The 18,701-nt window shown below is 38.2% G+C and overlaps 1 protein-coding gene across 1 annotated transcript in view; it reads right to left on the bottom strand.

Annotated features, from left to right (window-relative positions):
• IL1RAPL2 (interleukin 1 receptor accessory protein like 2) overlaps nt 1-18,701 on the bottom strand; it is a 1,184,233-nt gene that overhangs the window by 12,485 nt on the left and 1,153,047 nt on the right. The window contains exons 9-10 of the mRNA XM_025277392.3: nt 9,025-9,168; nt 2,692-2,862 (exon numbers count right to left, since the gene is read on the bottom strand). Coding sequence (XP_025133177.2) covers nt 2,692-2,862; nt 9,025-9,168 — 315 coding nt within the window. The remainder of the gene's footprint in view (nt 1-2,691; nt 2,863-9,024; nt 9,169-18,701) is intronic.

The raw sequence follows: 18,701 nt of genomic DNA, 5'->3' as shown, positions 1-18,701 counted from the left end.
TTATTTATTTCATTTCCTCTTGTCTTAAACCAACACTATTAAAACAAAATCAGCAAGCATCTATTTAGCATCTACTGAGCTCAGGTATTCTGTTAGATTATAACAGGGGTATATAGATGAATGAGAGACAGTCCCTGCCCTCATGGAGCTTATGATCTCACTGAGAAGATAAGACATACACAGGTAGAAAGCTACATACAAAAATAATACAAAATATCACAGGAATACAAAATTTATAGACAAGCAAGTGATTATACCCCATGTACTCTAGAGTTAGAGAAATCATTATGGAGTTTTCACAGAGGCAGTGATATGGAGAGGATAAATAGGATTTGTAAAGGTATAGAAGACTAACATGAACAAAAGCATTGCAAGGACATACAATATACATGAAAGGCATAGTTTGGCTAGAGTATGGGAATGGGTAAGGGAAATGGTAGGAGAAAAATTTAGGAGATAAATCTGGGCTGGCACTAGACTGTAGAAGTGTTTAGCTAAGGGTTAGTAGATTTAATCCTGTAAGAAATGGTGAAGTATATGATTGTTGAATAGGGGAGAGACATGATGAAGGAGGCATACATATTAGCGGTACTAGATGGATGAGAGGAAAAATAGGGAAGTCATTGAGGAATGAGTTGATTAGGGCCTATACTAGAATGGTGGAAGTCATCATGGAAAAGATACAAATGGACACTGGATTTGGGAGAGAGACACCAAAGAATCAAGTCATGAAAATGAAGGAAATTACAGAAAAGAAGAGGTGAGGACTAAGGCAAGAAATCTGAGGAAGTCTTACATTTGTTGAAAGTAGTGTACCAGTAAATATTGTCTGGTTTCTTTCTATGAATGTGTAAGTGTGCATACTCAACGTGCAAACCCAAACATATACATATGCATGCTGAGAAAAAGTGATGAACAACCAAAACTTAGTTGTTTCAATTTGTTTCTTGCCAGCTAGTGACCATGGTGGACTTCTGATCACTTGAATTAACATTATTGAGGAATAAATAATGATCTAGAGGAGTGAGAACCAAATAGATCTAGGTTCTAATTCCATCTCTACCATTTGCCAGCTGACTGATACTGGATTTCTTTCAGGTCTTATTTCCTCATCTGTAAGATGAAGATAATAGTGCCTGCTCTTAAGGATGGAATGAAACAATGTATCTGAAAATATTCTATATACAGTCAAGTACTGAAAATATAAGCTTTTTAATTTTGTTATCCCTTGTGTATAAATTACCATATTCTGATTTGTGGTTACAGTTTAATTTTCCTCTTCCCAGGGATGTTCATGTATACATGCAGACTAATTTTAGCACTTTTAGTTTCCTGCAATGACATTTTTGGCTCTTTGAGGGTAGGGGCCATATATTTTCTGTATTTATCTTATACTACCATGTACAATACTCTGAACAGTAAAAGGAAAAAAAGTATATTTTTTACTTGAACCTGAATTTATTCTGAAAACTCAAATATAACTTTCAATATGTAGCATAATTGAAAAGTGGCACTCAAGCCCTCCCCATAGTCTAGAACTTCTTAAAAAGAATTTAAATACACAGTGAGGTGCCATATCCCATGGCCTCATATACATTTTAAATTTTTATTTATTTATTTTTTAATTGGCGGATAATTGCTTTACAATATTGTGTTGGTTTCTTCCATACGTCAACATGAATCAGCCATAGGTATCTGTATGCCCTCTCCCCCTTGACCTCCCTCCCATCTCCCACCCTATCCCACCCATCTTGGTTGTGTCCCTGCATCATACAGCAAATTTCCACTGGCTATCTGATTTACATGTGGTAATATATATGTTTCAATGTTACTCTCTAAATTTGTCCCACTTTCTCCTTCCCCCTCTGTGTCCACAAGTCTGTCCTCTATGTTTGTGTCTCCATTGCTGCCAAGCAGATAGGTTCATCAGTACCGTCTTTCTAGATTCCATGTATATGAGTTAATATATGATATTTGTTTTTCTCTTTCTGACTTACTTCACTCTGTATAATATCTACCATATTAGAACTGAGTCAAATGCATTCCTTTTAATGGCTAAATAATATGCCATTGTGTATATGTACCACGGCTGCTCTTTCTATTCATCTGTTGATGGACATCTAGGTTGCTTCCATGTGCTAGCTATTGTAAATAGTGCTGCAGTGAACATTTGGGTACGTGTGTCTTTCAGTTATGTTTTTTTAAAAGTGGATTTTTCTGTAAATCTGGAAATGAGTATCAAGTCTTAAATTCAGAGTTATTAGTCACAATGATTGTAGGTATAAGTAGAAACACAATGACAGAAGATCAGTTTTGGAACTGAAATGCATTGAAAATCTGAAATGCAAAAAAAAAGAGATCTGACTTATACAATTTTAAAGGATCTTCACTTTTCTAAGAGCACTAAGGCAATATAATAAAATGTACAATTAAATCACCATTTTTATTTTTTATTTATTAAAAAAAATTTTTTTAAATCACAATTTTTAAAGCATATGTAAAATATAGGTGAGAGTGCCTTTAAAAATTTTTGGATGCTAGAAAGTCATAACACAGTCATTGGGGAGAATTTTGAATTTAATAAAATCTTCTGTAAGAAAAATCTAAATTCTTGGCTCTGACATTTGAAGTCTCCATGTAACTTCTTAAGTGAAACCAAACTTTTAAAATACAAAACTCAAAAGTACTTACTTCCACTTGGAATTAGGTCCCTTTCTGGGATGAATAGTTTATATCCATAGTGTTTTTCCAGCACATCTGGCAGTATTTCAAGAGCAAATTGCTCTTCTTCAGGGTTGTCACAGTCTAAAGTATCTTGGTCCACTTTTGTGTAAGAGAGATAGGCATCATATTCCTTGTTGTCTTAGATACAAAGAAAAACAAAAGGGTTGTATGTAGGATTAGTAGGTTCTCTTTCAGTAATAATTAACAGGCTAGAATAAGCAGTATAATTAATAACCATCATTAACAACTAGAAAAAATAAGTCACGTGCCATGCCGTAAGAAACCTAGTATATTTCAACACAATCCAGTTATAGTCACGGGATATGAACTGAAATTGCTATCAATGGGCAACATATAGTTTTGACAGAATAAAAGAGATTTATTTGTAACTTTTGTTGTGAATGATTAGCTCAGTGTGTTTGAATGAAGGACTACATAAACCAAAGTCATGAATCTTAACTCTTTCTGTGCCAGTTGGCTTGGCTCTGTTACTTGGTCACAGACTATACCTTGTTTGCACAAATATGTGTAAGAGATCCAAAAGAGGCTGGGCCCTGGAGTGTGGAAGATCGAAATAATCTAGCCTCACTCCTGGAGACTCTACTTGCAACACATGCCATACTTCCAGTTGGTTACTGTCGTCATCCTCATATACAAAATGCAGTTCATTACCAAATATTAGAGACAGCAGCTGGGTTTTATACAAATGCATTGCCTGTTATTCTTGTTCAATCCATGGCCAACTAATTTGATACAAACTTCCAAAAGAAGCCTTTGTTTAAAAATATACATCCTTCCAATATTGCCAAATTAGGTTTTCCCTTCACCCATTTAGTCAGAGTTCACTGTGCTTTAAGAATGTATTTTTTCCTCCTTTGCTGTATTGGCTCAGAGCCAGTCTCCCCAAAGAGAAAATGTGTATGTGTATGTATGTGTATATACACACAGAGTTTTTCCCTGATTTTATTAATGAATACAGCCACTCAAAGTCCCCACTGGTTTTAGAAGGGACACACTAGAAAAGTTATAGTGGTTTTTAAAATTCCCTTATTTATAGAAAAATTTTTAATGTGGTGAGTCTAGACTCATATGAAACTATTAGTATTTAGAAACTATTAAACCTAGTTACTTGCAAATAATTTTAAAAGACCAGAAAACATTTCAGATTTTGTTTCTAAAGCACAGAAATAGTTTCCATTAAAACAGACCTGATTAGATTATAGTTAAAACCTGACCAAAATATACTTTACAGAATGAAGCAGCCACTCATTTTCCTTATACCATTAATAATTTGGTTCTAACTGCTGAAAGAGGTATATATGATAGGCACATAAGGAGATATAAATATCCTATGGGTTCCAAGGTGGCTCAGTGGTAAAGAATTTGCCTGGCAGTGTAGGAGACTTGGGTTCAATCCCTGGGTTGGGAAGATCCCCTGGAGGAGGGTGTGTCAACACACTCCAGTATTCTTGGAGAGGGAAATGGCAACCCACTCCAGTATTCTTGCCTGGAGAATCCTATGGACAGAGGAACCTTGCGGGCTACGGTCCATGGGGTTGCAAAAGTGCTGGACATGATTTAGAAACCAAACAATAACAACAAATTCCATATGGTAAGAAGTACACAGGACCCCTTTGACTATTTTAGTGATAACTGAGTCAGGATTATATTGTTCTAATTCTAGTAAGGTTCCAGGCTTCACTACCCCCACATGAAAGGAACTCTGGTTATTTATGTTAAGATGGTGCTTGAAGCCAGGAGGCTTCCCTTTAGCCTGTCCTCTAGCTAGAAAAGACTTGTGTGAGCCTTGGTTGGGTTACTTGATTGCTTAGGAACACATGCACATGGAGGACTGCCCCAATAGTTGAGATCATTTGGCTTACAAATGAGGCACATTCCACTGTTATGCATAAAACACCACTTGGAAGTGAGAATGTTCACAAGCAATGCTAATGTAAGAACCTCCTGGTAATCCTAGCACCTCTGCCCCTGTTCCAATCAGGCTCAGGATGCACCTGCAGGCCCTTGACTTTCTCCAGCTATAATTACTCACCTGGGACTGAGAGTTGCTGATGATACACAGCTGGAAGAATAAAATAGGCCAAAGGACAAACAGATCCATTTCTATGAGCAGAATGTATTTCATCTTTCTTGATAGATGGTGTTGCTGCCTCAAACTCCATAATGTCAGACTAGACCCTAGTTTCCTCTGACTTTGATAACTCTAACTCACAAACCTCTCAAAATTCAACTACTTATTAATTCATTCAACAATGTTTTTTGTTGGGCATCTACTATGAGCTAGCCATCCACTATGACTACCTGACTCTTTACCCATCTGGCCAGAACTTCTAGACTCTTACCCCATTGCTTGTCCAGACTATGATGATTTGCCCTCCAACTATGCCTAATCTCCATATTCCTGGTCCTATCCTTACTTGCTTCACCTATACACTAATATAGGTGGTGTTTTGTTGTTGTTTAGTTACTAAGCCATGTCCAATTCTTTGAGACCCTATGGACTGTAGCCCACCAGGCTCCTCTGTCCATGAGGTTTCCCAGGCAAGAATACTGGAGTGGATTGCTATTTCCTTCTCCCAGGGATCAAGACTTTTTTTTTCAGAAAAATATTGCTATATCTCAAGTCATGACAAAGAACATGGATGTCTTTGTGTTAACCCTCAACATGTCTGGATAACAAATTGTACATACCATTCTAGAAATACATCATTCTTTGGAAAATGGTTGCTCCTGGTTTCAGTTATGTCCCTTTAAGATGAACTAAAGGTGAAGAGCTTATGGTAAATGGCAAGAGCAGGAAGAGAGCTCTCAAAGCCACTATATCAGATGTCCCAGAAGGCCTAGGATGCCAGCTAGTGAGCAAGCAGTGACACAGATGCCACAGTTTAAAAAATGCACTTCAGCTCTATGTAGACAGCCAAGAAAACCTCATGAATAGCCACAGCTGTTGCTCACAAAGAGGAGCAAGACAGATCAAGCAATATCAATGATATGATACGATGCAAATAAAGGTTAACAGCAAATCCTAAAAATTGTTTTAAAACTGAATGGCCATTCAGCAACACCACTTTGTTATGTGAGGCTAATGAGCCTTCCTCTTTATTAAATCATGCTGACTATGCTCATCTGAGAAGCCAGAAAACACCACAACGCATTATAAAGGAGAGAGCTGGTTATTCCCAATGAAGAGAGAAGTTATGACGAAGGGAACCAAATTGTCTGTGGAAGAATTTTTCTGTTGTCACACTGTCCCTCCCATTTTAAAATTTCATTTTAATCCTGTTCACCATCAGCAAGTGGTTCCTGTTTACAGTGCAGTTCTTCTGGGCCTCTGCTAAACATAGTACTAAATCCTTTCGCTTCTAAAGTGCAAAGACTGTGTAACTTTGTGGATTACTATGTCCCCAATGCTTACTATACTACCAGTGTGTATATGTATAGGATTAATCCAGATGAAGAATATATTTAATATGTAAGTAAATACATCATTCATGGTGCTTGGTACATAGTAGACACTAGATAGCATATTCAAAAGCAGAGACATTACTTTGCCAACAAAGGTCCGTCTAGTCAAGGCTATGGTTTTTCCAGCGGTCAAGTATGGATGTGAGAGTTGGACCGTGGAGAAGGCTGAGCGCCGAAGGATTGATGCTTTTGAACTGTGGTGTTGGAGAAGACTCTTGAGAGTCCCTTGGACTGCAAGGAGATCCAACCAGTCCATTCTGAAGGAGATCAGCCCTGGGATTTCTTTGGAGGGAGTGATGCTGAAGCTGAAACTCCAGTACTTTGGCCACCTCATGCGAAGAGTTGACTCATTGGAAAAGACTCTGATGCTGGGAGGGATTGGGGGCAGGAGGAGAAGGGGACAACAGAGTATGAGATGGCTGGATGGCATCACTGACTCGATGGACCTGAGTCTGGGTGAACTCCGGGAGTTGGTGATGGACAGGGAGGCCTCGTGTGCTGTGATTCATGGGGTCGAGAAGAGTCTGACACAACTGAGCGACTGAACTGAACTGAACTGAACTGAAGTATTTAATGACTGCATAATTCAAAGGTCAAATAAATTAAGCAAACATTGATGAATTGAAATGAAATTAACTACATCAAAGATGTTTAAGAAGTCAAAGTAGATTTTATTAAAAATATGGCATTTTATAACAACTTTCAGGAAATGCTACTATGGATATGAATCAAACAGAAAGCATGAACATGGGTAAAACTATGATGTGTCTTTGAGATGTCAAAATATTTAAATAAAGAAGTGAAAAATTCAATAGGCTGTCTAGCTGACATTTGGCATCATGAAACTGGATATATCTAAAAGGCCTTTAATATTCATTTATTCATCCTCACTGTATACCTGCTGACTTTTTAGTATTCCATTCAACTAGTACAGAGATTGTGTGTTTATGGTCCAAGTTCCATGTAAACTATTTTAATTTTCCTTCCAGCTGAAAACCCTTGAAGTCCCCCACCATTGCATTTTTTCCCTAAAATAATTGGTTTGGAATCAATACACTCAATTCTCTAACCAAAATGCTCTAGATTACTTGTCATCTTTGGTCACTTGGGCAATACTGAAGATATGGATGCAACTTATGATATTAGCATGAATTTAATCTTACAAATATGTACTACAACTGATCAGTTAGTTTGGATTATTGGATATGGATGATGAAAGTAATTATTTCAGGTAAACTTAATAAATATATCACCTCACTTACAGAAAGTTTTAACAAATTGCTTGTAATCATGACCTAAAGCAAATGAATCACAGCAGACTCCCTTTCATGTACTTTCATATAGACAATGCATCTTTAACACTCTTAATTGCCATCCCCATTGAGCCATTCGTTGGCACTTGGAAAACAGTGAAATTTTCCCCAATAGCATATTTCATCTCATTATTTTATGTGTACAGGTTAAAGAGTCAGATTTTCCAGTATTGATCATTGTATACAGAAACTGAAGGCTACTGACTACATTTTCATACATATTGTTGGAGCCTATAATCATGGTCAGAACAGGCTCTAATTTCTCATTTTAAAGATATATCTGAATAAGGGCCTGTGATACTTTTAAATAGGCTGCTACAATCATTAGGTGAAAACACTTCTTTGATAATAAGCATGCACATGTATTCATCAAACAGCATTTCTCAAATTTACTGCAAAATTATAGAAGTCAATTAGAACATACTCATATCATTGTTCACATAATAGTAACAATAAGACCAATATCAAAGTTTCCTCAAAAATTTTGATGTTACCATCACCACTCTGCCCTTCTCCTATCACTATAAAACTAAAACAAAATCATAAACTCTTCTCCTTTGAGGATCTCAAAACAAAACAAAAGCTCTAACTTTCATTATTCTAGTACAATGAAAACTAAGATTTAAATTTGGCTTTTTAAAGTAATGACTTACAATTGGACTTCTTTTTTTACCTTGGCTTACCTTGGGCATTCCATACACACATTTCCCAAGGCTTATAGTAGTTTTCTGGTGAAGATGTATGCATAAAGAGTGATATGTCATGATTTCTTATTAGTTTGATTGTGAAGTATGGTAGTTGTTCTTTTGAAAAATTAACTCATTTTTGAATGTTCAAAGAAACAGGCTCAGTACAACGTTTTGCTAATATCTCATTTATAAGATTTCCACAAGCCATGAATGGAAAACATAAGAAAATTATAAGCTACAGTCAGAATTTTTTTCCTTTGAAGTCACCTTTGAGAATTGTGTTACAAAATCACACAAAATATGTGGGTCCAGATGTACTATTAGCTTTAAATCGAGTATCTCTATGGATATTAATATGTTTCTTAAATAATTTGGGTTTTCTTTGATGCCAGGAAGAGCTAAATATGATCTGCACCTAAATTTGAATTTCCTAGAGAAAAAAATGAAATTGGTTCTTACTTTGTTTCTTAGTAAGGGAAAGGGCATTGACAGCATTGGTTGATCTCCTGACCAACTAATATCTCCTTGTTAAACTTTTTTTAAAAAAATAATTTCAAGAAATAAAATGATTTTAAAGAACACCCATATATCCTTTACCCAGGTTCATCTATTGTTAGTATTTTATTACCTTTGCTCTCTTTCTTGATAGATTAAAAGCATTGTTTTCTGAATTATTTGAGGGTAAATTGCATTAGTCATAGCCTCTTAACTTTAAATTTTTCATCATGTATCTCCTAGGAATAGGTATATTCTCTTACATAATCACAAATTCATGCTTTTTAATTGAACTTGAACAACAAAAGATAGCTTACCATCTGCAATTTCATCACCTCCAAAATGCTGTCGGTAGAAGAGCATTAATTCAATATTGTAGCATTTGTAGATGACCACAAGCAGTACAAGGAGGAGGAAGATTGCTCCCAGGCCTCCTGCAAGCTCAATTTTGTAGATTAAATCTGGAACAAATAAAATAAACCGGAAAAGGTAATTAAATCATCAATACTGAGGAACTTCCAATATTTCTAGTGTCTAAAATGTACAGCCCATTGTTTTTCTTTTTTTTTAATTTAATTTTATTTTTAAACTTTACAATATTGTATTGGTTTTGCCAAATATCGAAATGAATCCACCACAGGTATACCTGTGTTCCCCATCCTGAACCCTCCTCCCTCCTCCCTCCCTGTACCATCCCTCTGGGTCGTCCCAGTGCACCAGCCCCAAGCATCCAGTATCGTGCATCAAACCTGGACTGGCGACTCATTCCATATATGATATTATACGTATTTCAATGCCATTCTCCCAAATCATCCCACCCTCTCCCTCTCCCACAGAGTCCAAAAGACTGTTCTATACATCAGTGTCTCTTTTGCTGTCTCATACACAGGGTTATTGTTACCATCTTTCTAAATTCCATATATATGCGTTAGTATACTGTATTGGTGTTTTTGTTTCTGGCTTACTTCACTCTGTATAATAGGCTCCAGTTTCATCCACCTCATTGGAACTGATTCAAATGTATTCTTTTTAATGGTTGAGTAATACTCCATTGTGTATATGTAGCACCGCTTTCTTATCCATTCATCTGCTGATGGACATCTAGGTTGCTTCCATGTCCTGGCTATTATAAACAGTGCTGTGATGAACATTGGGGTACACGTGTCTCTTTGAATTCTGGTTTCCTCAGTGTGTATGCCCAGCAGTGGGATTGCTGGATCATACAAAAGATTCTTGATAAGTGCAGTAAGTAGATGTGTTCTTGATACATTTGTGTAAATCAATTTTTATCAAATTAACTCTCTTCTAAATATTTGAGAAATTTTACTGTTGAAAGTGATAAGTTTATCTGAAAAAGAACAGTCTCTGGCACTTTGTTTTGAACACATCTATATCTCACATGCATACTTTTGTTTGAAGTGTATTTCAGGAAACTATTAGAGTTGCCTTTTACTGGGTTCATGTCCAATATTTTGTTGTTTCTGTGAAATTATCTTTTGGCTTAGGACGATTACCATCTAATACTTCTTAGGCCATAGGCCCTATTCTTCTACAGGAGAACAGAATCATAAAATTATTCTCAGAATCAAATAAAAGCTAATGAGCTTGCAGGATTTAACTATTTCATTTAACCTTGGTAGAACATAACCCAATAGAAGGTAGGCAGGGGAAATTAGCTTATCCATTTTTCCTACTTAATTGAATAAATGACTATAATTTATATGCAATATAATATGCCCAGTGGGGCTAAAAGAGCATAAGAAATCCAGGCTAATACTTGGCCTATTCAGCCAACACAAGGGTACCTGATAGCAGCCTTAGGTTGTTCCAGTGGGGCACCCCTAGAACTGTGACAGTTGGAAAATTTAAATCAATACATAATGGAAAGAGACTTAATATACCCCAGGCTCAGAGAATAGTGACTTACCCGTAGCTTAATTAGTGACATTACAAAATCTAGGGTGTATCATCAAAAGAGGAGATAGTATCATGGAATTTAGAGAAAGGGGAAGTCAGAGAAGAATTTAGAATATAAATTTAGCAATGTCCAGAGGAGAAGTGCTGAATCTGAAAGATGCCAGACCAGAGACATTTTCCACTTTGGTACAGGGAAATAAATTCATTGTTCTCAACAGAACACAGGTAAACTTACCTTGTAATGAGCTGCTGCTGCTGCTGCTAAGTCGCTTCAGTCGTGTCCGACTCTCTGCAACCCCATAGACGGCAGCCCACCAGGCTCTGCCATCCCTGGGATCCTCCAGGTAAGAACACTGGAGTGGGTTGCCATTTCCTTCTCCATATAATGAGCTAAGTTCCCTTTAATCTAATCTCATAATTGCCAAGTGACTCTTTTATTATTAATTCAGCTTACCATGTAACTACAAACTGAAAAAGGGAATGGCATTTTGGTTTGTACATCAGTTGTTTATGAGTTTCCTGGGCATCAATCAGCCTCCCTAGATGCATCAATTCTGGCCAAAATCAAATTGATGACCATGACAGACTGCCGTTATTGAAGGTCTCTTGACAAGAAGATCATCAATCATCCGTATTTCCCCGAGACTGTCTCTTATCTCTATATAGGCTTATTGTTTAAGATAAATTAGGTTCATTGTAAAAAAAGAAAAAAGATAAATGTATATAATATATATTACAAGTAATGTATATTAAAGATAAAATTTTCTACTAGTCTACCATCTATTCTCTAAGTAATCTGTTAGGGCAGGAATTACTGATCCAAATTCATTAATGAAGAATCTGACTCAGCAGTTTGTTCACTTACTCAAGGTCTTATAGTTAAAAAGTAGACCTGAAAACAGACATTTTAATTTCAAATTTAAGGTTCTTTTTATTACACCACAGTTTTGTAAGCTCCATCCTGGAAACTGTCAGTGAAAAGCCTTTTCTTTGTTCCTCCATAGAACTGTTGGCAATACTTCTCAAAAACATATGATTTGCAGTGAACTTTGGCTCCTTCTGTCCTTTACATTTTGAGGAAAGAAGCTAAACTACAATTGCCAGGCAGAATGCTAGGGCTTAGCAGATCTCAAGCAGGTTATTGAAGGGTACTGAAGAATTCTGTAGCTATACCAGAAAGAAACAAGGATCTCCTTCAGTTCAGTTCAGTTCAGTCGCTCAGTCGTGTCCAACTCTTTGTGATCACATGGACCCCAGTGTGCCAGGCCTCCCTATATATCACCAACTCCTGGAGTCTACTCAAACTCATCTCCATTGAGTCGGTGATGCCATCCAACCATCTCATCCTCTGTTGTCCCCTTCTCCTCCTGCCTTCAATCTTTCCCAGTATCAGGGTCTTTTCAAATCAGTCAGATCTTCGCATCAGGTGGCCAAAGCACTGGAGTTTCAGTTTCAGTATCAGTCCTTCCAATGAACACCCAGGACTCATCTCCTTTAGGATGGACTGGTTGGATCTCTGAAGGGACTCTCAAGAGTCTTCTCCAACACCACAGTTCAAAAGCATCAATTCTTTGGTGCTCAGCTTTATAGTCCAACTCTCACATCCATACATTACTACTAGAAAAACCATAGCCTTGACTAGATGGACCTGTGTTGGCAAAGTAATGTCTCTGCTTTTTAATATGCTGTCTAGGTTGGTCATAAGTTTCCTTCCAAGGAATAAGCGTCTTTTAACTTCATGGCTGCAGTCACCATCTGCAGTGATTTTGGAGCCCCCCCCCAAAAAGTCTGACATTGTTTCCACTGTTTCCCCATCTATTTCCCATGAAGTGATGGGACTGGATGCCATAATCTTAGTTTTCTGAATGTTGAGCTTTAAGCCAAATTTTTCACTCTCCTCTTTCACTTTCATCAAGAGGCTCTTTAGTTCTTCTTCACTTTCTGCCATAAGGGTGGTGTTATCTGCATATCTGAGGTTATTGATGTTTCTCTCAGCAATCTTGATTCCAGCTTGTGTTTCCTCGAGCCCAGCGTTTCTCATGATGTACTCTGCATAGAAATTAAATAAGCAGGGTGACAATATACAGCCTTGATGTACTCCTTTTCCTATTCGGAACCAGTCCTTTGTTCCATGTCCAGTTCTAACTGTTGCGTCCTGACCTGCATATAGATTTCTCAGGAGGCAGGTCAGGAAGTCTGGTATTTCCATCTCTTTCAGAATTTTCCACAGTTTATTGTGATCCACAGAGTCAAAGGCTTTGGCATAGTCAATAAAGCAGAAAGACATGTTTTTCTGGAACTCTCTTGCTTTTTTGATGATCCAATGGATGTTGGCAATTTGATCTCTGGTTCCTCTGCCTTTTCTAAATCCAGCTTGAACATCTGGAATTTCATGGTTCACATATTGCTCCTTGGAGTCCAGCATATGAGAACAGGTTTTAGGTTTCATGGGGAAATAGAGAATTTGGTATTTTAAAGGAGGTGGAGTAAGGGAGGAGATGGTAGTGGCCAGAGACAGCATAGCCAGTCAGGAGAGTCACTCAGAAGAAATATAAGAAATAAGATGTTATACTTTTTGAGTAGGAAGAGGGGGAGGATGGGGGAAAAAAAGGCAGTGAAGCTGCTTTGAGAGACAAATATGTTACAATAAGTATAATTATGAAGGGCCTCATATGAGCAGGGACAGAAAATTGGAATCTATCTCTATCCTGCCTGCTGTAAGAGGTGGTCATTTGGAAAATTAAGTCACAAAACTTCAGATAAAAAACAATCCTATGTCATATTATCTCTGCCTCCTGCCTTCCCTATAGAAAGTGACTCCCTAGGAACCACTACCAGCCTCTGTGTGGGTGATAAGGCAAGCTTGCTTATGAGACCTCTGTGGGGCTGCAATATCATAATCTTCACTTGTTTTCTTAGCATGTTACATCAATTATGCATTTTTAATAGCTAGTGTTAAATTGAAAGGGCAACATGATTTTCTTTGGTTTACTCTGAAAACTGAATTCTCTTTGATCTTAGATTATTGATTGTCTTGATTCAACATGTTTTTCCTGTTGCAAAATGTTCATTTAATGTTGTAATTTTTTATGAACTCTGTCTCTCTCCCTCAGTGTCTCTCTGGTCAGAACAGCTTTGAACTGTTTTCAAAGTCACTTAATGGGATTTTTTTTTTCAGCAATTTCTGTGTTATTTACAGAGTAGAGTTGCTATTAGGTAGATGGAAAACTTCAGCAGCAGGAACAATTTGTGCTCCCAAGTAGTAGACACCTTTTTTAGCAGTAAACTTATGGAAAAAAGCTATGGTGTGAAAAGTACCTTTTTGGTTTTGGGGTCCATTTTATAAAAATATCTTTGAAAGATATTACCTAATGATGGCTGTTTACATTGAAAACTGTGGATCTAGATCCTGAGATTCAGCCAGCATTCTTTGATTCAGCCCAGGCAGTCACATTAAAAGGAAAACATGTATCCTATAATCAGAGGGCAGAATTGCCATCAACCAGATGACACCTGGCTTTTCTCTTGTCTTCTGTTTTCAATTGCCACTTTCCATCTCAGCAGGATCTATATTTCCAGGGACATTTTCCTGAGTGAGAAGGTGAAAGTCATTTTATTTGGACTGTGTCATGTATACACTTAACAAGGCTAGAGATAGCCAGAACAGGAAATATTTACATGACTGTAACTTTTTCTAGGCACCCAAAGTACAAGTATAGTTCTTTGTAACCTTCTTAGTTTGAACCCAACCAGTTCTTCACTTTGAATGTGAAGATCAGACAACATAAGATGGGACTAACAGCAGTTGAAGTCAAGGGGCTGGAAATGTTCTGAGCTTGCTCATAATTTGGGAAGCAGGTTAGGAGATCCCACATGAGGGTTTCCTATACAGGTTGGGGATTCAGGGTAAGGCAGTAGCACTAGGAATGAAGAGAAAGAGAGATTCGTTGATATGTGTGTGTGGTAAAGGGAGCATACCCAGAGAAAATAGAATCATCAGAATTTCCCTAGAACTAAGTTCAGAATCTTGGCTACTCAAAACACTTAGAATGAATTTCTTACTAAAATGTTCCTTGTACTTACTGGCAAACAGTTTGTCAGAGAGTGAGGAAGTGGTAGGTTAGTAAATGCAGGTAGAAGATGCATACATAGGTAAGGGGCATCTTGCTTTGAGAAAGGCTGACACTATTAACTGCATATTAGACATGACTTGTCACTTAACAAAAGGCCTTTTCCCTTTGTGAAAGGATTCATGAAATGTTTCTTCTCTATAATGATTACTTAGGGCATTTTAGATATTTGATTATATCATCAGGAAGTTATTTTTCCATAAAAGGAGCCATACTCATATTCCAGATGGAAACACTGTGGCTACTAATGCCAGGCTATGTTGTGATAAAGCCTGAAAGGTTCAACTTTAAAGGAAATAACTGAAATTTTGCAAGATGAACTAGAGTTCAGTCTAATTTAATATGCTGGATCAGGACCATAGGGCTTCTTGTTCTTTTCTGAACCTCTACCATACTATTGAGAGCTCTCAAGTAAAGTGGAATAAGGGAAGATGAATTGCATCCTTTTGTGAAGCACAGTGAAAAAATTCAACTGCTACCTAAAACAGAGAGTACATACTGGTACACCATGGGCCAGAAAAAAAAGGTTTTTTGGTCTGTATGTTTCCCCAAAAGTTGATACTAATACTTAAAAATCAAAATATTGTATATTCAGTCTTTCAACTTCACTGAAAACTTTGAAGCTCTCATATCCATAGTTACACTTTTCAGCAAGTACGAGGATAATCTTCTATGAAAGAGTAATGACTGCCCTTTAAAGCTCAGCATGTTTTCTGTAACCTGTGTTTAATATCCAGCCTTCCTTTTCTTTTAATTGCCATATCTACCTGGCTATTCAGGTCTTTGTGTTTTTATCCCCCAATCTGGAAATTTAATGTTTTGAAAAGAGAAATGCATTCAGATAACCCAAAAGATACCAGTCAAGACCAGATCTCACGGAAATCCTCTCTTTACCAGTCCTTAACATCCATCCTCCACCTAACTGCTCTAGTCATCTAGCAGGACCATTTTCACCCAACAAGTGCCTTTGAGCACTTACTATATTCTACGTGCTTGGGATACAGCAATAAGTAAGGCAGGGAAAAGTCCCTGTTTTTATGAAGTTTACATTCTAATGTGTGTGTCGGGTATCGGGGGAGACAAGTAGAAAACAAATATGGAATATGATATCAGATAGTAGTAAATAAAGTAAACAGAAATAGAGCCAAGTGAGAGGGAAAAGAATATGATGGGTAGTCCATCAATGCATGAATAGATCTAGAAATTTTGGCATATGTACACAACGGAATAGGCTTCCCCAAGTGGCTCAGATACTAAAGAATCCACCTGCAATGTGGGAGACCTGTGTTTGCTCTCTGGGTTGGGAAGATCCCCTGGAGGAGGGCATGGCAACCCATTCCAGTATTCTTGCCTGGAGAATCCACATGGACAGAGGAGCCTGGCGGGCTATAGTTCGTGGGGTCACAAAGAGTCGGACATGGCTGAGTGACTAAGCACAGCACACAACAGAATATTATTCAGCCTTAATAAAGAAAGAGACTCTTGTCATTTGCTACAACATGGATGAACCTGGAGTGCATTATGGTAAGTGAAATAAGACAGACAAAGAAAGCTAAATATAGTGTATGATATCACTTATATGTGGAATTTTTTTTTAAAGTTGAAGTCATAGAAACAGAAAAGAGAAAAGTGATTGTCAAGGGATGGAGGGTCAGGGAGAAAATAGGGTGAGATTAGTAAAAGGCCACAGATTTCGGGTAGGTGAATATGGTTGGAGGAGCTAAGGTATAAAATGGTGACAATAGTGGGTAACACTGGATTTTGTATCATTGAAATTTGCCAGAAGGTAGAAATGAAATGTTCTCACACACACAGAAATAAAAGGTAGATGTGTGAGGTGATTGTTAATTAACTCAATGGGGGGAGTCATTTCACAACTTACAAGTCATCATGTTGTACACTTAAAATATCTTACAATTTTGTTTGTCAGTTTTACATGATAGCTCAGATGGTAAAGAACCTGCCTGCAATGCAAGAGACCTGGGTTCGATCCCAGGGTTGGGAAGATTCCCTGGAAAAGGGAATGGCTACCCACTCCAGTATTCTTGCCCGGATAATTCCATGGACAGAGGAGCTTGGTGGGCTACAGTACATGGGGTCACAAAGAGTCGGACATGACTGAGTGACTAACACTTTCACTTTTTTTAACTCAATAAGGCTAAAAGAATGTTTTAAAGAAAGATATTGGGTAGTACTATCTTATAAAGAATGACCAGGGAAAGGCCTATTGAGTAGGTAGTATTTAAACAGAGACTGTAAGAAAAGAGGGAGTGAGTCATAGGAACTGCTGGGGAAAGAGTGTTCCAGGCAGAGGAGGTAGCAAGTGCAAAGATCAGGAACCAGGACCATGCTTGGTGAGCATGAGAAATAAAAAGGAGGCCAACAAAGGTCCATCTAGTCAAGGCTATGGTTCTTCCTGTGGTCATGTATGGATGTGAGAGTTGGACTGTGAAGAAAATTGAGCACCGAAGACTTGATGCTTTTGAACTGTGGTGTTGGAGAAGAGTCTTCAGAGTCCCTTGGACTGCAAGGAGATCCAACCAGTCCATTCTGAAGGAGATCAGCCCTGGGATTTCTTTGGAAGGAATGATGCTAAAGCTGAAACTCCAGTATTTTGGCCACTTCATGAGAAGACTTGACTCATTGGAAAAGACTCTGATGCTGGGAGGGATTGGGGGCAGGAGGAGAAGGGGATGACAGAGGATGAGATGGCTGGATGGCATCACTGATTCGATGGACCTGAGTCTGAGTGAACTCCGGGAGTTGGTGATGGACAGGGAGGCCTGGCGTGCTGTGATTCATGGGGTCCCAAAGAGTCAGACATGACTGAGCGACTGAACTGAACTGAGTGTATGCAAAGTTTAAGGCAGATTGTGGTAGAAAATGAGATCAGAAATGTCTTGGAAGACATGGCAAAGATTTGGGGTTTCATTAGTGTGGTGGTGGTGTGGTTAGTTGCTACGTCAGGTCTGACTCTTGCGATACTATGGACTGTGACCCACCAGGCTCCCCTTTCCTTGGGATTTCCCAGGCAAGAATACTGGAGTGGGTAGCCACTCCCTTCTCCAGGGGCACTTCCAGATCCATGGATCAAACCCACATCTCCTGCATTGCAGGCAGATTCTTTACCGACTGAGTTGCCAGGGAACTGAAGGTTCTGTAATTGGATGGTTCTGACTAGAGAAATGATATGATCTGACCTGAGTATTTAAAGGATAAATCCAGATACTGTGTTGAGATTTTACTGTAAGGGAACAAGGGGCAAGCGGGGAGACCAGTTAGGGGGGAAATGCAGTGAGCCAGGTAATTGATGCTGGTGGCTCAGACTCATATGGTAACAATAAAGGTGGGAAAAGTGCTCAGTGTAGATGTGTTGTAAAGGCATAGCCATCGAATTTCCTGCTAGACTAGATAAAGCATGTGTGAGTATAGAAAAGAAAAAGTCAAGGATGATTCCAAGGATATTTGGCCTGAGCAACTGGAAGGATGGTGATGGAGATGGAGAAGGCAACTGGAGGATCAAGTTTATAGGGAGGAGAAATCAGGAATCCTGTGTGGGACATGTGAAGCTTGATATGCCTACTAGATATGTTTACTAGTGGAGTTTTTGAATTGTTGTCGAATAGGCAGTTAGGAATACAACTCTGGAATTTAGGCTAGAAGTCCAAGCTAAAGACAAATTTGGGAGATGGCAGCAAATAAATCATGAGCAAAACTGAGGTGGAGATGGAATGAAATCATCTAGGGACTGAGAAGAGGGGACCTGAAACCTGGGGAACTCTAATGTTTAGAAAGATGGGAATTAATAATCTCAGTTATTCATGGTTTAGACACATTTCCTTGTAGAAGCTGTGGGAGGCAGCAGTTTTACAGTGTACCTTGGTTTCTAGTGTCAGATTATTGGAAGTGAAGGGCAGCTAGTGGTTACTTTAATCAAAGGAAAATGG

The sequence above is a fragment of the Bubalus bubalis genome, chromosome X (assembly GCF_019923935.1).
Source record: "Bubalus bubalis isolate 160015118507 breed Murrah chromosome X, NDDB_SH_1, whole genome shotgun sequence".
Classification (NCBI taxonomy): Eukaryota; Metazoa; Chordata; class Mammalia; order Artiodactyla; family Bovidae; genus Bubalus; species Bubalus bubalis.
The sequence above is the reverse complement of the archived record's forward strand: the minus strand, read 5'-3'. Positions and strand labels throughout refer to the sequence as shown.